Source organism: Caloenas nicobarica, chromosome 5 (assembly GCF_036013445.1).
Source record: "Caloenas nicobarica isolate bCalNic1 chromosome 5, bCalNic1.hap1, whole genome shotgun sequence".
NCBI classification, from domain to species: domain Eukaryota; kingdom Metazoa; phylum Chordata; class Aves; order Columbiformes; family Columbidae; genus Caloenas; species Caloenas nicobarica.
The window spans coordinates 45,906-67,059 of NC_088249.1; the positions used below are offsets into that span (position 1 = coordinate 45,906).

General features: G+C 42.8%; 1 protein-coding gene across 8 annotated transcripts in view; it reads left to right on the forward strand.

Annotated features, from left to right (window-relative positions):
- Window positions 1–21,154, forward strand: part of LOC135989662 (pre-mRNA-processing factor 39-like) — a 51,992-nt gene that overhangs the window by 6,006 nt on the left and 24,832 nt on the right. For 2 of the 8 annotated variants that reach the window (XM_065636652.1, XM_065636656.1), the window contains exons 2-15: window positions 4,587–4,743; window positions 6,086–6,217; window positions 8,233–8,529; window positions 9,006–9,259; window positions 11,015–11,247; window positions 13,211–13,311; window positions 14,780–14,941; window positions 16,191–16,289; window positions 16,690–16,856; window positions 18,193–18,361; window positions 18,678–18,812; window positions 19,520–19,673; window positions 20,265–20,370; window positions 20,770–21,005. In XM_065636652.1, the coding sequence (XP_065492724.1) occupies window positions 4,587–4,743; window positions 6,086–6,217; window positions 8,233–8,529; window positions 9,006–9,259; window positions 11,015–11,247; window positions 13,211–13,311; window positions 14,780–14,941; window positions 16,191–16,289; window positions 16,690–16,856; window positions 18,193–18,361; window positions 18,678–18,812; window positions 19,520–19,673; window positions 20,265–20,370; window positions 20,770–21,005 (2,402 nt within the window). Of the gene's footprint in view, window positions 1–4,586; window positions 4,744–6,085; window positions 6,218–8,232; window positions 8,530–9,005; window positions 9,260–11,014; window positions 11,248–13,210; window positions 13,312–14,779; window positions 14,942–16,190; window positions 16,290–16,689; window positions 16,857–18,192; window positions 18,362–18,677; window positions 18,813–19,519; window positions 19,674–20,264; window positions 20,371–20,769; window positions 21,006–21,154 lie in introns of those variants that run through there. The other 6 variants (XM_065636654.1, XM_065636653.1, XM_065636655.1 and 3 more) reach the window with 6 other exon arrangements.

The following is a 21,154-nucleotide window of genomic DNA, read 5'->3' on the forward strand; positions in this document are numbered from 1 at the left end:
GTTTGTCTGAAGGCAGCTCCTGTTGGCGGTGTTAAACTGGGCTATTGATGAAACATTTCTCTGCAGTCCCTGAAGTCTGTTGAAGCCGATTGTGTTTCGTAGCCATGTGTAAGCTCAGGGTTGCCAGCTGTGATTGGGGCAGGCTGGCAGCACAGCCCCGCGGGTCCTGTGTGACTGTGGGGACACGCAGGGCTGCCGCCTCCTGCAGCTTTGCCTAATGCCCCTTAGCGAGAACCCCTAAAGTGAGAGGTGCTTGAGCTGCCACCCCTCCTTCCAGGCGATGCCTTTGTTCTGCGATAAGGAGTGCTCTCCCCAGTAGTAATGGCAGAAGACTGATGGGTAAACACTGTAGGGCCTTTCTCAGGAATCCGGTAGCTCCAGCTGCCTCTTGTAGAGCCAGAGAGCAGCAGTGGGAGCAGCGGGACGTTGGTTGCCCCGGAGCCGCCCGGCCCAGCGCTGTGGCTGACACAGACTTGGTCACACGGACACGGAGTTTGCTGGCAAAGGAACCAGCTCTGGTGATAGGGCTCAGCGGTGCTCTGCCTGGAGGGGCACTCGTGGGGTGTGCAGCACTCACCCCTCCAAAAGGTCATTAAACAAAACCGTTACACCGGCCCTGGTTTAATCTGTGGGTTGTATTTCTGACAACTAGTATCCTCTGGGTAAAGTGCAGGGTTGCATGCTTCAGTGCTTTAAATACTGGGATTGAAGGCTCATGGCTTAACAGTTGTTCATTGCACCTCAGCTTTCTGTTTTTCTTTCTGCACCTGAGTTTACCATCAGTGCTTCTACACTTGCCGTTCTTGGCAGCTGCACACCTCTGCCAGAGCCACAGGACAGGCTCTGCCTTCTCCTGAATCCAGATCTGAGCAGCCTGACCTGCACCTTACGTGGGGCAGAGGGAGTTGTATCACCACTCAGCTCGCACTGGGAAGCTGAAGCTTCTCCGCTTTCTACCTAAATTAATTAAATGGTCACTTTTTTTAATTTTTTGAGTACCTGCGGTTTTACAACCTGAAGCACATAGTTACAGGAGCCGTACAACAGCATCGGAGGAACACTTCGTTTGCTAGAAATAGGAAGTTCTTGGCAATGAAGGGTGGTAATAAAGTGTATAACCCATGAATGTTTTCCTTTGCGCTTCAGTAAGGTCCCGTTCATGTCTAATCCCGAGCTGGCAGAGCCAGGCTTGCGTTGTCCAGTTTGTTATCTGGAAATCCAATGGATGAAGTTGAAGTGGCTGCAGAGTGTTCTCTTTCTGGAGACACTGATGTACCGTGTCTGTTCCTATTCCTAGGGTTTAGCCTTGGAGAGTGTAAACAGTTCCAATCTGAACCAGACCACATCCTGTTCCAAAATAAACGTTTATGTTGTTTTCTTTAGGACTTGACATGATCTACCGATCTTTTGGGTGCTGACGTGAAGTAATTGAAATTAGCCTGCTGTGACCAGACGTGTGGCATTCTCCAGTGGTTTCCCAGCTTGTGCCATTCGTCAGAGGTCGCACAAATGAGTTGAAGAACGTTGCCCTAGCAATCCCCCAGTCCCTTTTAAATTCTTCTGTAATTTCTATTTAAGCAAGTTATGAGAACAAAAACTCTGTCTGTAGTTTGGGGTACAAAAACACTTCCTAAAAATCTCAGTGCTACTTCTGTAGACCTTACGAGCTCCCCTGCTCTGCTGAAACATGAAGAAACCAGCTGGCTGCCCCGGAACCAGCAGACTGTGCTGGGAGCCCGCGCTGGACCTCTGGGAGCTCAGCCCTCCTGTGAGTACCTTGGAAATGCGCTGTGCGGCACGGACAACAGAACAGGCCTGGTCCTTCTTGCAGGATAAGAGTTACTTGTGTTTTTTCCCCATATGTTGAAGGGCCCTGTGCTGGCTGTTGAAAGCACGGCTCTTTTCGGGGGGAGCAAGAACATTTGAACATTTTGCTGAAGTTTTAACCCATGCTATGAAGTGTTCACAAACTACGCACATTTTCATGCAACTACACTGTTGGCAATACCTGTGTTGTTCTCCATTTATGTGCTGATCTGATAACCAGAGAATTTAATAGCTGGATGTTATGAAGACCTTAGCGAGTGTTCAAGTGACCTGTAAAATTAGCTTCATGGAACAGCGGCTCTTTGTTTTCCGCGGCGCTCAGGAGGGTTAAAGGGCTGGGGTGCTGAGCTGCGTGTGACAGAGCTGAGGCCTCAGGCTCTGGGCTGTGAGCTGCAGGTTTTCTGCAGACTGGGAGGGTATTTTGGGGAGATACCATTAGATGTTTGTGCTGTTGCTGATCTCTTCCCTGGGACTGTGGTGTTGGTGGCTGCGGGTATTTGATCAGGACCTTTCGTCTTGGCCAGTGCGGGATATCAGAACAGAGCATCTGTCAGCGATGGGTCACTTGCAGGGGCTGTGCTTTGGTAACCGAGTTAATGTTTTCGTGGATGGATTCAGATATTTTTACGATGGTGGTACTAGTGGAATTTAAATGAAGCTGAAACCTTCTGAGAAATCTCTTCGCCAGGATTTGCCATCTACTTTGGTGAAAGATCTGGCAGCTTTAGGTTTGCGTTTATTTGCTGTCACCTTGCGTGCCAGTGTTTAGCAAATCTGTAGTTACTCTAATAATAATTTGTATACAAGAAATCAGTTTTTATTCCTGTTGCTAGGATTGGAACAACTGAGCAAAGTTGTACAGTCATGTCAGCATTGTGTAATTTGCTCCTTCTGCATATATTGTTTTGTCTGTATGGAAAAATGGGGTGTCAGTAATTTGTACGAGTAACATTTATTTACAGACTGAAAGATGTGTAAATTGAAAACGATGTTTTCTGGCTGGCTGATCGCAGAAGTGGGAATGCTGAGTTCTCATCTCCGCTTTTATCCCGACTTGTAATAATGCGGAACAGACCACTTGCCTCATTTTTCTCATTTGTGAAGTAAAACTGGTGTCCCTCAGGGCCCCCGGGCGATGACAAGCCAGCACAGTGCTGATTCTTACCCATTTAATTCAGTGTTCTTACTGCATATCCAGCAATCGGAACTCCTTTCTTTTTCTTTGCAAAGCTTCATTATTTGCAGATCTGATCTTGCCGAAGCCTTTCACACCTGCTGGATTCCTGCTGCTGTCTCCCATTAAAACCAGGAAAATCACGAACCTCCTTTATTTGGAAGGGACCCGATGGTTTTGTGGAAACTCTTGAAGTTTTTTGTCTATGTTCCATAACCATAAAAATTTCTATTTTTAAGATATTATGTGGCCAAGTAAATGTCATAATGATTTTAAAATAATTAGAGTGTGCTCATAGCCGTGCTACTCATCTCATGACTGTGCTGCTTTGAGTTTTGAGTTCTGGCCATGCTTTGTTTTGTGAACCCCCTTGAAAATATGAAACGTTAAATTAAACCCCATCAGGATATGAAATCAAACCCCATCAAGATATTAACTCAGAGCGTTTGGCTGCTGTTGATTTGACCCAGTGACAGAACTTCCAACATTGTGCCCTGTTCAATTGCTGCGGGCAGCCCGGGGGTCCCGCTTGGTGGGTGCCTGTTTGCACCTGCCCCAGGCTGGGAATGCAGGAGATAATTGAATTACAGACTGCTGGGGAACTGCAGCTTCATGGTGCAACAGTTTTTGTGGAGTTCCCCATTCGACAATCCGTCTTTATGGTGAACTGAGATGTTCAGTGAAATTAAAAAGTGCATGTTTTTATAAATGAATGTGCTGTGTATGTGTCAGATCCAAGCTCTCCACTCGCACAAGCGGTCTATTGAGTAAAGGAGGTTTTTAGGCTTAACCTTATGCTGTTCTTTCCAGTACTGAATAAATATTTCCATTTCTGTTCTGGCTTCTCTTTTGACCTCAGTGTGAAGCTTTGTCTGTGAAAGGGGAGAGCAGAGTTAAAATAGCCTGGAAATGATTTAAATTACTGATTTTGCTATTTCAATCAGAAAACAAGAAACCTTTATTTAAAGCATGATCTTTACTTTGCTAAATACTTATGTTATTCAGATTTTTCCTATAAGTATAATTAATTCTCATTACAAGATGCTGATATTACCAAATACAGCTTTTCGACTCAATCTGGAGCCTGCTTGTTTCACACCTCAAGGAGCTACTGACCGTTTAAGCATTTACGTAGCTTAATGTACATGGTTCAAGATGTTAATGTAATTTTTTGAAATTGATGGCTAGCACAAATCTCTACCAGTATATTTTGTTGCTTTTTATTTTCCTTCAGCGTGAATAGTGTCAGCCTGTATTAGGGTGAGAACTGGAAATGAATTAAAATGCTTTATAATGCTTAAGTGCCGAATCCCACTTGCTTCTGTGGGTGGCAGATAAGGCTCATGGACACACTCTTGCTTTTTGTTGTCTAAGTGATAGGGAAAAAAACCCTCTATTTTCTGTCAGTTCTGTCTTGAACATATTGGCAGTGGTTTGTGTAGCTTTATTGTAAAGAAAGATGGGTCTGGGCTGTGCTGGGGTCCGGATGACAAAGTTACGTGGGTAGTTCTGCTGTTTGTACGGAAAAGGGTTGTGCATTCATTTCACACACGTGAATCTTTCTGTGTTTTCCTTTTCCCTACAGTTCTCTACATCCAATGATTTTCTCCATTCTCCAAAGTTACGGCCCTCTCAAGGAGTACCAGTCAGCGACGAGTTATTTTTTAGTAGAAAAAGAGCTTCGAGGAATTTATTTCAGAACTGTATAGATTTTAACTCAGAGCATCCCTCTGTTTGTGCTGGTAAGTCATAACACAGAAAAGCGTTTGATCTGCTGTTTACAAAATAGTTTTAGAAGAACCTGAGCATAAATTTGTAGCTTCATGAACACAATTTATAATTTCTTGGTTATTTGTTTTGTTATTTATTTTCATTTACCACAAAGAACTGAATACTGGGCACAGGGCTACGCCTCCAGCTCCTGGAGAAGCTGTTTGCCAGTCTTGCTGTATACACACAGATTTTCATTATTTTACACGGACCCGAGGGAGTTTCTAGATCAGCTTTTTTTGCAGACAGCAAGACCGAAAAGAAATAGTGCAATGATGTGAACAGTGTATTGAAGGAAAGGACTCGGGACATCCCTGAGATATGGAGCTGTCTGCTGCTTCTGCAGTATTAGGAAGAAGTGCCATGTAGATCAGCAGCAGAGTAATTCAGACGATGTTCTTTCACACTGTAAAATACAATATGAATTGCAGATAAAGCAGTAAATTAAATTAAAAGGAGACACAGAATTCTAGTGACTTTAGAGCAGGAATATGTTGTTGGCTGCAATAGCAGTTAGTATCCTAAACAGGATGCTGTCAAGGCACTGGTCGCAGGGTGTGAAACACCAAACTGGAAACCAGGCAACATGTTGGGAGGTTGTATTTCTGTAGGGTAGGCTGTTCAGAAGAGCACATCAGTGCATAGCTCTTGTAGATTTGCACTTTTTCTCTTTTTGCTTTGTGTAAACAGCTGCGGTGCAAAGCTGTCCGAAGAGTAAGCTCTAAAGATTGTTTTAAAGGATAAAAATGTTGTAATGTTTTTGAAAACCACGTGTATAGAAGAGTGTAGGGATAGTGCTCCACTTCATTTGCACTGGCAATGAGACTCAGTGATTGGTTTTAATAGCCAAAAGGCATGTGAAGAGACTGGGCAGGACCAGGCCTGATTTGTCCCTTCCCGCGGCGGTCGGGTCTGTTCTCGGGTTTGCTGGCGTGTGTGGCACGCCAAGGGTACTCACTGCAAGTGAGGGCGCTCTAAAGAAACTCGCTGTATTCTGGGGTTTTAAGGCCTTGTCTTCCCTTTATTGTCACATCTTAAATGAGAGAGTAGCTCTAGGTTTTTCTTTTGACCCCCTACAATTCTCAGCTGGAGGAGTGCCCTGGAAGAACAACCAGCCTTTTTTCCAGTTCGTGCCTGTGAACAGTATTATGAGGTTGCTTAGAAACTCCTGAATTAAATACTTTGAAAGTAGTTATATCTGACACTGGAAGTTAGGTAAGGAGTCTTAATTCACTGTTAAATATTATGGTGTATTTTTTGTTGAATACCGTATGTTAAGTATTTGTCTAGTTACTTTTGTGTTTCTTTTGAAAGGTGCTATGGGCTCTCATCAGCCACAGATTTCAGGGAAACGTGGAACACTTGGATACACACAGACCCGTGGGAGGAGTGGTAGTGTGGACAACTTACAATTTTTAGGATTAAATAACTGTCAGCAAGACAAAGGTACATGGATTCTAACTGTATCGTAAGTCAGTGCATGTTACTTTGGAAATGCCTCTTTATTTCTATGCTGCCTTAAGAAATAAGAACTATTACTAAAAGGTTGTTCAGCCCCTATTCAGACAGATTTGTACTTCTCTCCTGTTTGTGGTTATTAATTTGCAACCCACACGGTTGGTATCTGACTCTGTGCTATATAAAAGGTGGTGCTGTAACAGAATCTGAACTGGGTTTGACAAATTGATTTAGAGAGTTCTGTTAATGTCACCAGTCAGATTGTGACAGGGCCAGGTTGGAGCCTCGTCCCCCGAGATGATGAACGTCCCTCTCTGGTCCCCCGCGAGGTGTGGGGGCACAGACACGGTGTTGGTGCACGGAAAGCTTTTCATTCTCATACCATTGCTTTAATTTCTGGGGGCCTCTGTGCAGCTTTTACCAGACAGATACCAGGGCGCTGCCATGCCGGGTGGGTTTTGCTGCTGGTTTCAAAAGTGAGGCCGGGGATTTGGTTGAGCGCACCTGGACCTTTGAGCTGGAGGCTGTGACAAATCAAGACCTGTGACACGTATAAACCTGTCTGTTCCTAAGTAGTTATAATAATAAAAATGCCAGATGCACGCTTAGTGAAGGAATAAGCTCCCTGTCCAGAGGAACACATGGTAATGACGCCAGATCTGTGGACATAGCTGCTTTGTGTGGTCCAGATGAGCTGGACGAGGGACAGAGCTGACGCCTTCTTGGGAGATCCATAGGAACGGTTCAGATTCTGTTGCAGCTGCACTTTTATTGATACAGTCCGATACCAACGGTGTGGGTTGCCAGTTAATAACCACAAATGAAAAGCGCTACACAGGCGGGAGGCACAAACATGTCTGAGTAGAGACTGAATAACCTTTTAGTAGTAGTTTTTATTACTTCTGACCACTTCTGGGCTCTAGATACTGTGTTTTTCTCATGCCTTTGGAAAAAAAGGAGAAATTTCCTGTTTGTTTTTTGCTTCTGCAACTGCAAAGTCAATGTTCTTTTATCTTCAGTCTTGAGAAGGCTGTCAGGTACTTTGGCCACACTTGCTGATTTGTTCCTCTGCCAGATACTGTTCCTTGAGCCTTTCTCTGGCTGTACATCCCACACCTGACTTGGCTCAGTTTTGCTGCTCCAGGATACTCAGGGAATGCTGTAGCCTTGGAAAGCAGAAGACAGAGACCTTGGAGCTGTCTGATTTGTAAAGGGATTTTTTTATACTATAACTAAAGGCATAATCAAATGGTTTTCTTTGGAGTGACAGACGATGGAAAGGTTCCCTGAGCCTGACTCACACTGTCACTTGTTGTCACTGCTGGGCTGTGCTTTCCTGTTCTCCCAGTTGTGCCTGTGGAGCTGGTTGTGGGGCTGAGCTCCCGGTGACACTGGTCCTTCCAGGGGCTGTCAGGAGCTTTGTTTAAACTTCTCCTCTCTTTCACTCATGTGGTTAAAAACCCGAGTGTGTGCAGGGAACATGCATCTGGTCTTCACGGAAAACAATTAGAACAGTCTAGTTCTAAATCTGCATTTATCTTTCCTACCTACTGTTTTCTGAGAAAAAAAAAAAATATTTAAAAGGTTTTTTTATTAAGGGAAGTAGAATTTGTAACTTTTGTGCTTTATTTGTACTCTTGTATCACGGAGTTTTGAGAGTGGTGTTTTCAAGCTGTGTGCTGTGCAGGCTTGGCATTCAGAGCAGCAAGCAACAGAACCGTGGTCAATCTGCTTGCATCATTTGTTTTTTTAAATATAATTCTTCAAGACATGACTGCATGAGCTTGGGCTCAAACTCAATCAAATGGAGAGAAAGGAAATGGATGTTTTTGAGGAACAATACAATTTGCAAAATGAAGTTAGCTGATTTGTCTGTTTGCTTGGGTAAGATGCTGACTTTCAGTTGTGACTATCTAGATGCTGTATTATTTCATTGTAAATTATTGTAAGAGCCATCAAAGAAGCTAATTATGGCAAATACTGTTTTCTTTCTCTTTGCTCAGTTTGTGCCAGCCTAAATTTTTCCAGCAAGACCCAGGGAAGTGTTTGCAATCAAGCGGAGCCCACGGTGTCCTTCCAAGGTCCCACCGCGACCCAGGGCGCGTTCATCCTGCCGTCCTGCCCCCTGCGCTCCCCCCGGCACAGCCCCAAGCGCCTCACCCCTCCGGCCGACTCCCCAAACAAGCCCCAAGATAATGCCCTGAGCCTCTCCAACTCTTGGCCTCTCAAGAGCTTCGAAGGGCTGTCCAAGCCTCGCGCACCCAAGCACCTTCTCAGTCAAAAGTCAGGAGACAGCACAGGTAGGAACAATGTCAAGAGAGTGAAAATGGATTTCAGGTTTGCATTGTGGGTAGTTTCAAGCAGTGGCAAGTAAATAGGGAATTACGCAATGCCCGAATTTCCATTAGAAACTGAGGGGTTTATAGCTGCACTAGTCTTGTCACATCACCAGAGGCTTCTTTTAGAAAGGGAAGTCTTTGTATTTTGGTAGTTTCAAATACTGGCATGCTTTGTTCCTTTCGTCTTTTAAATATGTGAGATAATGTGCACCAGTTCTGCTTTTCTTAAAGGTTTTATTCAAACCTGCTCCTCCTCAGCCAAACAAAACACATTTATAATAGTAAATAAAATTGTGTGCCTAAGTATGTTTTTCAATTCTCACCTCATTGTAAAAGGAGTTTTCGGGTGTGAGACAGAAACGAGATGTGAAGTTCATTCCGTGAGTCCTGTGCTCCTGCCCCCTGCGAAGGGCTGACGGCTGCTTGTGCCTCTGCAGGGGAGGCCCCGCGGGACGGCCGCCCTGCGCTGCAGCTCCGGCCCGCCCTGGGCACACACCGCGGGCTGAGCGGGGCCAGGCCCGTGCCCCCCATCCCCCGCCTCGCCAGCCCGCTGCCCGATAAAATGGAATTAATTGTGACGAAGCGGAGAAACGAAGAGTGCGAGGACGTGTGGCTGAGCGAAGTGGATGGGAAGCTTGCGGCTCATCTGTCAGAGCTAAACGTTGATGACGAGGAAGTGGACCAAGAAGAGGTTGGTTTAAATATGACATTATGCACTTTTCACAGTTTGTATATTGTAAGCCTTTTTCTTTCTGAACAAGAGTCAGGAAATAATGTTTCTGACTTTAATTTGTGGCACTGTCATCAGTACAGGAGGTTTCAATGAGATCATAGAATCCCAGGTTGGAAGGGACCGCAAGGATCACCTGGTCCAGCCTTTCTTGGCAAAGCCCGGTCTAGACAAGCTGGCGCGGCGCCCTGTCCAGCTGCATCTTAGCAGTGTCCAGTGCTGGAGAACCTACCACCTCCCTGGGGAGATGATTCCAGTGTTCTCATCAAGAAAAATTTCCCTCTTGTGTCCAGTCCTTGGGTGTCTGATAGAAGCTGAGAAAAGCAAGAAAAGCTGATGGCGAATCACACTTCCTGAGTTTGTTCCAGGCATCTTGATTTCCCACCTTTTCCTCAAAGTTCAAGTTGTGATGTTCTCAGTTGCAGTAGTACGAAGGCAGAACTTGGGGCCTTTACACAGCTTCTGTTTGCATTGTATTGACCTAATTTTAAATTTCATGTCAGATTTAAGTCATAATCCTTTCTTCAGTTATAACAAAGGGCCCGAAATAACAAATAACTTCCATGATGAAGGTTAATTTGGCTCAGCCCAGGAGTTTCCTCAGCATCCCGGCTTTGCTGCAGCTGGCTGTCCTGACACCCACACTCTGTGTCCCAGCTCTTGGAATTCAGTCCTTGTTTTGTGGAGTAAAATGAGAACTGATGTGAAGCTGGATGAGGGGGGTGTCCCCTGCTGCTGTTCCATGTGACACAGACACGTTTGGCATTAGGTTTGGCAGGTCAGCATCCCTCCTGGACCTGGAAACACACTGATAATTATGTGTATTCAGTATGTGCCACTCAGGCCATGACATAGAAAATATTTAATACCACTTGATTATTTCCAGAGGCGGTGGGGAGTTGGAACTGTATCCACACTACCCTCACCAGCAGAAATTAAAACCATTGCGACGTTGATTACGTGAGAAGCATAGGTATGATGGGGTTTTGTATGATCTTCCCCCCATCATCCCATGCAACGCATCCTTAGTTCTGTCACAGTTCATAGAAGTTGTTTGCATCTCAAGTCCTGTCTTTAGTCTCTGTGGATCTGAGAGCAGTTGCTGTTGCACTGAATGGCTTTGCCTGACTGTCTTCATCTTCCGTCCTCTAGTCAGTGCTGAAAGGATCTTGGGGTGGGAAACAGACAGAAGAATTTGGTTTTACTTCAAACATATTCAGCAAGAAGAGGAGAGACTGTGCAGTAGCATGAAGCTCTAGTCATTATAGATTTTTCCTGCCTATTTGAGTAGGAGCTCTGCTTGCTAGGCATGGTTTTCAGGATCCACTGCTGCATATTTTGCAGCTTTGTGCAGTTCTGTTGTGGAAAGCCTGAGGTCCCAGTTGTGTGTACTGCCAGCCATCAAACACTTCCTTTAGTTTATTAAGAAAGATAAGAGCAGCTGAAGGATTTTGGCAGGAATCTGTTCTTGTGTTTTGCAGAATGAAGCCAGGATACAGTGTCGCTGTGCGTTTGCATTTACCTGCAGAATAATTATTCTTGTGAAGTAAAGCAAGGAAAGGGATCATTATAATACTGCATAACCCATGTGGAGTCACATGCGCTGACTCCTGTGAATTGAGCTGCATACTCAGAAACATACTTTCTTTTGCTTAAAAAAAGCTTTTTTCCTATGCAGTGAATAAAACCTGTCATTTTGGTTTAAATCCCGTTTAGATGCAGAATTCACTCAGGTCTCTACGAAATAGCGCAGCGAAGAAGAGGGCGAAGCTCAGCAGCAGCATTTCCGATCTGGAAAGTCCCGACTCTGCTGTTAAAGTGGATGTGTCGGCAGGTTCCCCGTCCCACGGTTCCTCCCCGAGCGCGGGCTCCTGCAGCGAGAGCGGAGTTTGCAGCCAGGACTCGCTCACCTCCCCGGAGTCCACAGGCCCCCGGAGGAGGAGAATAACGTGAGTGGAACTCGTGCATTAATGTGGCTTTGAAATTCTCACGCAGCCTCTGCTGGTGTTCCTTAAAGGGCGTGAAATCTGGGATACGTTTTTTCTATCAGGTTGCTTAATGTCTTGCTTTTTATTTTCCTATCTAAAAATAAATTGCTCTATACAGTAGCTGCTTAGTTATATTATTCTAGTTTGTGCTGGCTTTGAAATTGAAGGAGATCCCTGGTGCAGCCATAGGAACCCAGTGCGCTACGTACTGTGTTAAGGCTTTAGCCTCCCACAGAAGGTATGTGAACCACAGCCTAAAGAAATGAGTAAGAAAAAGAACGAGTTCAGAGGAAGGATAAAGTTTCCTTATTATAGCCTGGAAACTGAAGAAGAAATGGTTTGGGTTTTTTTGCCATAACAGGAAGAAAATGTAGATGTTTCTTACTGTGAACCATGGACTGTTTCATTTTATTACTGACAGACAATTGTTAATTTAAAATGCCTTCACAGAGCTCTTCTACAAAGAAATTGTGTGATGACACATTACTTTGATTATGAAGAGCAATGACCCAGTTGGTGATTAGCAGTATAAACTATATTTTATGTTTTAAAAAAATAAAGAAGTTTTTGAGGAATTTTGCAAATTTTGCAGTACAGAATCACCATTTTCTGCTTTCGGAGCCCATAATAAAGCTGCTTGTAGCTCTAATCTGAAGATATCTTTTGTTTGTACTAGCTGCATCTTTATATAGCTGGCACACAACTGTGTTAACAGAATAGGAAGGGAGGCCATATACAAAAGAAAGGTTTTTGAGACAGAGGGAAACTGGGATGATTCAGGAACAGAAGGTTTTCACAGTTGTGCAGTCTCAGAACTCATTTATATGTATGTCTCCTCCTCACATGCATTATTGCTGAATCACAGTTTTAAAAATAATCTTTAAAAGAACACATTAAAAAGCTAGAATACCTAAAAAGTCAAGGCTATAAACTTGTGTTTGTAATGTTCTTCCAGGCAAGGTTTTGGCTGGACATGTTCTGTACAGCATGCCGTCTCCCTTAGCCAGTGACACACAAGCTCAATGTTTCGCAGGATTCAAAGACAGAGGAGTTCTGAACTACCAAAGAGGAGAGGGGACACCTGGCAGGACGACCGAGTTTTTAGAAGCGCCAAAACATACCCCAGCAGACATTAAAAGCCTTGGAATGTTCATAAAAATTTCAGAGAGTTTAGCTCAGGTGCTGGTGTGCGAGCTTTAGAAGTTGGCACTTTCTGTTCACACAACCTGTGTAGTTGGGGAATGTAGGTGCTTCTGGGTGTAAACTTGTAGAAGGATTGGTTTATCTGCTGATAAGCTACTGTGAGCAATGGGAGCTTGATACTGGTATTAGTGAAGTCTTTGAAGTGTGGGCTTTCCTGGGGATTTTCAAAGCAAGTTTTCTAGCTGTGTGTTTCAGTGCCAGCAGAAAGCGGAACAGCTGCTGTTCCCCTGGGGCCTCCGCGTAGCCTGGCGAATATTTAACAGCGCAGGGCTCTGCGCTCAGTCAGCTTGCAGAGTCAAATGCATCATTTTAAAAAAGAGGGATTACGGTTGTTTCAGAGACATGGGTCAGTGGGTTGGGTCACTCTCATTTGCCATTCTTTGCCAGACTGGAACCAGCGTCGTCAGTCCCAAGGCAAAAGGATTCCTTAGCTTTTCAAATGTATGCTAAATGTAGTCCTCGTGTGAAGTTTACTCTTAAGGGTTGTCTTTATGGTGTTCTTCGCAATAGACCTGCTCATCAAGTAATTTCTACTGAATCCATGTTCTTTTTCTACTCAGCGTGCACATTTGTGGACGTATACTGGAAATATTTGTCCACCAAGTACGTTGGGGAGGAGAAACTGGAATCTATTGTTGTCTTTGCTACCAAGTGTTATTTAGATGGGCTCTGACTAGGGTATAGCTTTGTTCCTATAAAAATTTGTTGTATGTTTTAACAGGTCAGACACCTTTCCACTGCTGGGCAGCAAATCCCAGCCTGCAAGGGCATCTTCTGCAAGAACCAGAGACCCAAACCTGGCAGAATCCAACTCCAGCACAGGTATTTCCCAGTGCTTTTCAATGTATATCTTGCTTCACTGATGCACCAGAACGGTCACCTGATGTGTCTGTTCTTGTTCAGTGAGGTCATGTCCCTTCAGCGCTTAAAAAAAGGTACTTGCTAGAGCCTGTTTGGTCAAATTGAGCTTATGCTGTGGCACTAGAGGTGGGAAGGAACTCCAGGGTTTCTGTCTTTCTGTGTCAGGATAAAATGTGTTAATGCAAATGCTAGCCGTGAGTGTGTGCAGCTCAAAATTCCGTGCAGGATTGTGTGAGAATTCATTGGACACCAGCTGGGTAAGAGTCGGAAAGGTCCAAAAGTTGCCAGCAGTTAATTTCCTGGTAGGAAATTGAAGTGATGCTGTTGTATTTTAGACTCACACTGAAGTACAGGTAACTACAGATTTCTGTAATGGGCAGAAACTGATTCTTTATGCTTATGTTTAATCAATTTTGATTCAACTGGACGGAGGAAAGGAACTGAGGCAGCTGTGTCCACAAAGGTATTTGCTGCTTTCTTTCCCCAGACGCTGCCCTGCTGCAGCCTTGGCAGCCGTGCGTTTTTTCCAAAAAGTTTACAAAATTTAGTTCAGTTGAAACTGGAGGGCATCTTACCAGTCTGAATTTGCAAAGCCATCACATTAAAGAACCAACAGTTGCTACTGAGACTCATGATCTTTTTTCAGAAGTTGAACTTGTTGCTCCTCGTTTCAGCTCCGGCTACTTTCCTCAGAGTAAATTAGCAAACAGGCTTGTCAAGGAACAGCATAAATCAGGAAGCAAATACTGCACGTACATAGTAATTCGTGTTGCGGTTAAGGATTTTGCATTCATTATATGAAAAGACCTCCTGTGAGAAGTTGACCTTCAGTGTAAAATACTGAGCAGCACATTTACTTTGCTCATTGAGCCAGTTAATCACCCCGAACGCGCAGCCCCGGCCCCCGGGAAGAGCTGGCAGGCTGCTGCTGCTAAGGGGTGTAGTAATTAACAATACGTGTGCACTAACTGGTAAAGAAAAGTCTTTTGCTCCTGCTTCTGACTGGGCTTGGCCCGTCACACCAGTCGAATCTCAAAATCTCTGGATTTTTAGACTGGAACTTGCAGAACTTGTAAAAATCAGTTTGATTTTTAACTGGTCACATCAGCTGAAAGTCTTATTTCTAGCACTGAACACAAATCCCCTTTGCTGCTGTTTGTATTTGGAAGGCTTTAAACTAAAAAATGATTCTTCAGGCTTTGGGTTAGATTTTCAACTTGGGTTTACCTGTAGCTGAAAGCTTCTGCGTGTGAAAAATGAACAAAACCTGAGCATCTCTGCTGAAATACCCAGATTTCTGAAATGAGTATGCTGTATGCATAAAACCAGCTTGGGGCTCTGAAAATGTAACCATTTGAGAATCCTGTAGTATACAGGAAAAACTATTTCTAATTTTATTTTAATTTTTTTTTTCCTTTTGCATGGCTAGCATTTGATGATAAGGGCACTTCTCACGTTGGCATCGTTGGTCAGCATTTGAACTGCAGCAACGGGTGTGGAGATGATGAGGACGAGAAGCAAGGAGAAGTGTCACGTACCCTTTTAAAAAGTCAAAATATGGAACACCAAAGAAATGTTAAGCATTCAAGAGGTTTGTGAGTTTGCTGTTCGTCTGAGCTCTCATTTATGGCAAAAACTGAGGCTATGTACAGCCTTTTGTAAAACAGGTTTTATAGCAAATGCATTTCAAGGTGTTTAGCCAGGTTTCCTCTTTTCTACCCCTTACTCTAACAAGTTAGGGGTTTTTTTGGCATTAACTGAAATTAGAGTGACAAATTAAAATTAAAAGTCAAGCAATAGTACATGGTGTGAAAAAACAGACCAAATTATTTTATATGTCAGTCTGAACTGAACAGCTCCAAGAGTGTTGTTGTTCATTGGTAAAATTAAGAAATTTAAACCATTATACTTTACATTTCAGTTTTAATGGTGTCATTTTAATGCATATGCTGCTCCTTACATCAGAACAGTTGTGTGTATGGTATAGAAGTATTTTCCAGCTCTAAGCTGCTTAGAGCAGAGCAGTAGCTTGGTGGGGTTTTTAAATGTGGAAGTCAGTTTAGGAGCACACGGGTTTATCTCCCTCAGAGTGGCTAAAACAGATATCCAGGAACCGTATTTTAGTGACAAACACAAAATTAAATAACAATATTCCACATGTTAATAGACATTGAATAACGAAGATAGTTGTCCCAGTGAGACTTTTATTTCTCTGTGTCTTGTTTCAAGATTAAACCTGACAGGTGTGTCTGTTCTCAAGGTTTGACAGGAATGGTGGGGTGCTGGTTTTTGGGAAATGTTTAAAGCAGATGGTTCAGGTGAAATAGCAAAAGCAAATGGTGCCCTTCTTTTGTCACAAACTATCATTTTTATTTGCAACTAGTGTAGCTGGTATGGAAGTACATAATGTCTGTCATCTGCTTTGGTGAAGAACTTGAGGGGCTGCCGATTTATATGGGAAACAGCACTAAGTGCTGATGGGGGGAAAATATTTGAGCAAATTTTCTTTTCATTCAGTTACGCTGAATTACGTAAGAAAAAGTTCTGTACTTCTACTGAGTTAGAAACTTGTGTTTTTTTCAGTGAAACTGGTTGATTTAAAAATCCTCTTACAAACATTGGTTTTCTTCACTGTCTTTTGGCAGAAATTTTACTTGCTACCTGCTTACCGTGGTTTTGAAGATATCACTATTTAGTAAATCCTGTTAACTTCAGTTAACTAATTCACAGAAGTGATAAATTTAAATGTCAGTGTATGATGACATTTTAGAAGACTAAAACACGTACCAAAGCGTAAAGTACATGATTTACATTGTGTGTGTGTTTTGGTTTTTTTTAAGGTTTTGCAGAGTCTGTGTCTAGTTTTCCACCGATGAACAATCCAGATTTCATGTCACCAGGTGTCCTGTCTGAAGATGCAGTTGCAATTATTGGTAAAGGTATTACAAAACCAAAATTATCCTCTGTGTCTCTTCGTGGTTTTAAAATGAGAGAAAATGTACTTTTGTAGATCAGGAAAAGGAGAAGTAGATTCCTCACAACGTTTTGGTTGGGAGCAATCTCCAGCTTAAACGGGAATACAAGGAATTATGCCTGGGAGTTTGGCAGTTCCTAGATATGCTGTTCATTCCAACAAGAAGGGATGGCAGCAGATTATTAAGGTTGGGCCTTGGTTCCAGCCCAGCATGCACATGTGTACGTGCGTCCGTCCTACTCGGCAGAGTAAGGTATGAGTACCTTTGGGTGGGAGTTTGCACTACTAGTACGATAGCAATGGCTTTATCTTCTTGATTTACTGTTGGTTTTCTTTAGTTTTTACTAAGTCGTTCCAAATAACAGGGTCATTGTGGGGAGGGCACAACGTGCTGTGCCTTGCAGGTGTTTTTGGGAGCCCCGCCGGTGCCCAAGCCCCCGGGCAGCCCCCAGCGTGTGCTGCCAGCGGGGGGGACCCGCGGGAGCCAGCGGGGAGCGGTGGCCAGCACTTCCACCCTGACAACCAGAGACAGGTAAGAAATTCAGCACCACTTCATTGTCCTGCTCCCCCGTTTTATGGGTATGAATACAGCTGGGTACAGCTTTGCACTCTCTGTGTTATGGTAAACAAGAGTTTGATTAAAATACGTTAATTCATAGCTCAGATGACTTGCAGTGCTATGCAAATCCTTTATGTTATTCTTTGGGGTCAATTATAAGGTGAAGACTAAAGCTGGGCTAACAATGAGAAGTCATTTGTCAACATCTGGCTATAGTGTCATAGAATCGTTTTGGTTGGATGAGACCCTCAGGATCATGGAGTCCAACCATAACCCACCCCCAGCACTGCCCCATGTCCTGAGAACCTCATCTGTCTGTCCAACCCCTCCAGGGATGGTGACTCCAGCACTGCCCTGGGCAGCCTGTTCCAATGCCCCACAGCCCTTTGGGGAAGAACATTTTCCTAATATCCAACCTCAACCTCCCCTGGCCTGGCATCGACTGCGTGCACATTTCTGCACTTCTTATTTAACCGTTTTGCAGACACTGATGAGAACACAGTTGCTGTCTGCTGCTGCTTGCACAATGTTATGTTAAACCTAAACCAGAAGTTTCTTGTAGTTCAGCGTTATTTCTCTAACAATCATTAAACTGTCTGAATATCTGTCCCATAATATAGTTTCCTGAGGAGCGGTGCTGCTTTGTTGATTATGTTGGCAAATTTTAAAAATTTCAAATTAAAATCACAGCCTTTCTGAAAGCATTTGAAATAACTTATTAAGATTACTTTAAGTTAATGATAAACAGTGTCTTAATTTTCTGATTCTCACTGAAGATGCGAATAGTTGGCGGGATCAGATTGAAAGGAGAAAATGGGGGAACGTATTAAATATTACTGAGTTTTCAGGAAGAATTGTAATTGTCTTAATAATTCAGGAGAAAAGGGTCAGATCACAATGTTAAAGACCACGGTTTAAAAAAACCGTCTATGCTTGAATGTTACTGAAGAATGTATACTTGTTACTTAAAATTCTAGGAAACTGTACAACACTGCTGGAGAAACAAAGACCTTTTCTTTTAGACCAATTCTTGAACCATTCAGATATTTTAGAGTAAACTATTTCTGTTAAATGTTTAAACCTGGAGCGTTGCTTCTCTTTGCCAATAGGACAGCTTGTCGTGCAGAAAGTACACATTCAGCTCTTTGCAGGATCAGATTTAATATTTATATCAGGAATTTCCTTTCACTCCGTAGAAGGGCGCAAATAGTAATTTTCCATGCTTGCCTTAGAGAATATCAAGAAGTTATTGGGTAACTTGTGCGTTACATTGTATTGCAAATCATAATGGTGCATTAATTTTCTGCAGGTAAAAGTTGCCATGTCAAAATCTGCCCAGGAGAAGATGAGGCGGAAGAAAAGAGAAGAAAAAGAACAGGGTCAAAAAGAACATCAGGAAGCCAAAGACCTCAAAGAAAAGGAAGAAAACCCTTGGGAAAGACTTAAACTGAGTGAACCAGAGAAAACCGCAACAGAAAGTGAGGATTAGGGTTTGTCTTAATAATATACTATTAAATGCTGCTGAAATGGAAATTAAAATTCTGTGATAATTACCAAAAATGATGACTCTTTAGTGTGACATGAGTTATTACTAGAATAAATTCTAGACTGCAGTTTACTCTTCAGTCATTTGTTGTCAGTTTTGTAGCATGGAAAGTAAAGTGCTTATGAGAAATATTTGAAAGACTGTAGTTAAGAAATATTTCAAAAGACAGATTAGGACTGGAAATACTAGTTTTTTCCTTTTTTTTGTGATTTGTTGTTGTTCTTTGAACATTTCCTTCTCTTTTCTAGAGTTAAATCTCTGTGGGGATATATTAACATCATCAAGAAATGTATCTTTGTCATTAGAAAACGTGGCCTTGAATCCTTCCTTAAGAAGAACATCCAGTTTGAAGAAGACAAAATGTTCAGCCCTGCTGGATTCTGGTAAGCTGTTACAACAAACTAAAGACTCTTACAATATTTGGATTCCTAGAGTGGGACAGTTCCAAAATACCATCAGGTTTAATATGATTTATTTGTCCAATGGAGAGTCCTGAGGTGCTCTGAAAGTTTACTACTTGTGGGGGTGATGAAGGGGATTTGAATGCGTCACTGGTCCCTTGAAACATTCTTCATCTATAATTCATTAGGAAGATATTTGAAACATGAGAGGGTCTTTTATTTGCTCAGCGACTTGTATAGTATATTAATGGCAAATTGACTTCCTTCTGTCTCCAGAAAAAACATTTCTGGGTACATTTTGTTGCAGAAATGCCTTTAAAAGATACAGTAGAAATCTTTTCAGAATAGAAGCTCGTACTGATGATGGTCAAAGGTCTTCAGGATTTCTCAAGTGCCTCTTTAAGTTTTATTATGTTGTCCTTTAGCACATTGTGCATCTGTGTTTACATTAAACAACCCACCACATTTGCATTTGCAACTTTCTGAAGTAGTGATTGTTTGCAAAAAAAATTCATTCCCATGAATGGAATGCTGAAGGATGCATTGTACCTGGGAAAGCTGTCTTTTTGAAAGCCTCCTCCCTTGGTAGCAGCAGACTATAGATAACCTCAAACTCTTATTTCCTTCCTTTGAATTAATTGTTTTCTTCAGACGATGCTAATTATTTCTTATGGTTCACGACTGGGCAGATGGAATTTCTCCTGGGACCCGAGGGCGCTACAAAGACCAGACCCCGTCGGTGGCTCAGAGCCCAGAAGTCCTGGCCCCGTGGGAGCTGCAGCCCTTGGCCAAGCCCGAGGCGGCTCTGGCGGAGGCCCTGGCGCTGCTCGCCGACGAGGACTGGTACGTGTGCGCGTCTGCCCGCCACCAGAGCGTCATCCGGAGGGCATTCTTTTGGATAACTTAATTAAAGAAACAAACAATGCCAGCAAAAAAACCCACACCAGCAAAACGGACAGACCGTCAAAAATAGCGAGAAGGATGGCAAGTGATGTAAGAGGAAAAAAAGAAAAAAGTTGTTTTCAAGTCCAAGTCTAGAGTAAAGTGTAACTGTTGTAAATTGAGGATTGAGAGCCTTGCAGAGGTGTCCGAGTGTCAGCCCTGCTCTGGAGAGGCCCCCGTGCCGCTTTCTGGGCACTCTGACTTCACTGACTGCTGAAAGGGCTCCCAGCGCTGCTGGCTTTTCAGCTCGTGAAGGAAAGTTCTGTGCGGCCAGCAGTGCGAGCGGTGGACAGCACGGAGAGACTGGAATGCTAAAATAGTCCTACTGCACCCTGAAAGAAACACTCACTTTGAAAGAATTGCCCACGTTATATGTCATTGCTTTATTTTATAATCTAATTTGTTTGCTATTTGTTTTCTTAGAATTCTGTGTTTAGATATTTTTATGAAAACTTGCAAATGTTTTGAATTTCAATTTTTTTTTTCGCATAGGGAGAAGAAAATTGAAGGTCTGAACTTTGTTAGATGTTTGTCTGCCTACCACGCGCCTACTCTGACTGCAAAGCTGCACGAAACAAGTTTGGCTGTGGCAGAAGAGGTTAAATTTTACTCTCAGAGTATTTCACTGACTAGACGTGTATATGTATTTAATAGCTCGGTGAAATGGTATGTTCACCTGTGGTTAGCTTTTCTCTGTTGGACAGTCTCCAAAGGGTGAGTCTGTCATTCAGCAAAGCAGCTCATACTTCAGATACCAATATTTGATTTGATTTGATTTATTTTGCTAAGAGACTGAAAAAATTTAGTTTGTAACGTGATAACATTTTCGTGTGTATGTATTTTAATTCTCACGCATTGTGAATCAAGTCAGAAATGTGTTTCTTGGTTGCTTTTAATGTTACTTAAAACTTACAAAGGGAAACATTAAGCTTTACTTATTTTGAAGTATATTTTATAAACATTATTCATTGTTTGTTTGGGTTTTTCCTGTGTGCAGGTCAAGAATTTACGCTCAGGTGTTTCTCGAGCTGCTGTGGTCTGTTTAGGGGATTTGTTCACCTACCTGAAAAAGAGCATGGATCAAGAACTAGATAATACAGTAAAAGTCCTTTTGCACAAAGCTGGTGAATCCAACACATTTATAAGGGAAGAGGTAGACAAGGCACTGAAGGCTATGGTTACTAATGTGACTCCAGCACGTGCACTTTGTTCTCTTATAAATGGAGGGCAAAGGTAATTCTTACAAAGACTTTTTAAAGACATAACTTGTGAATGGATTAAATTTATCAAATATAGGCTTTAAAAAAAAATGAATCCAAATATTAAAGGCAGAAATTTGAAAATACAGGAAGTCAGCCCTGAAGAACAAACCAACCACCACA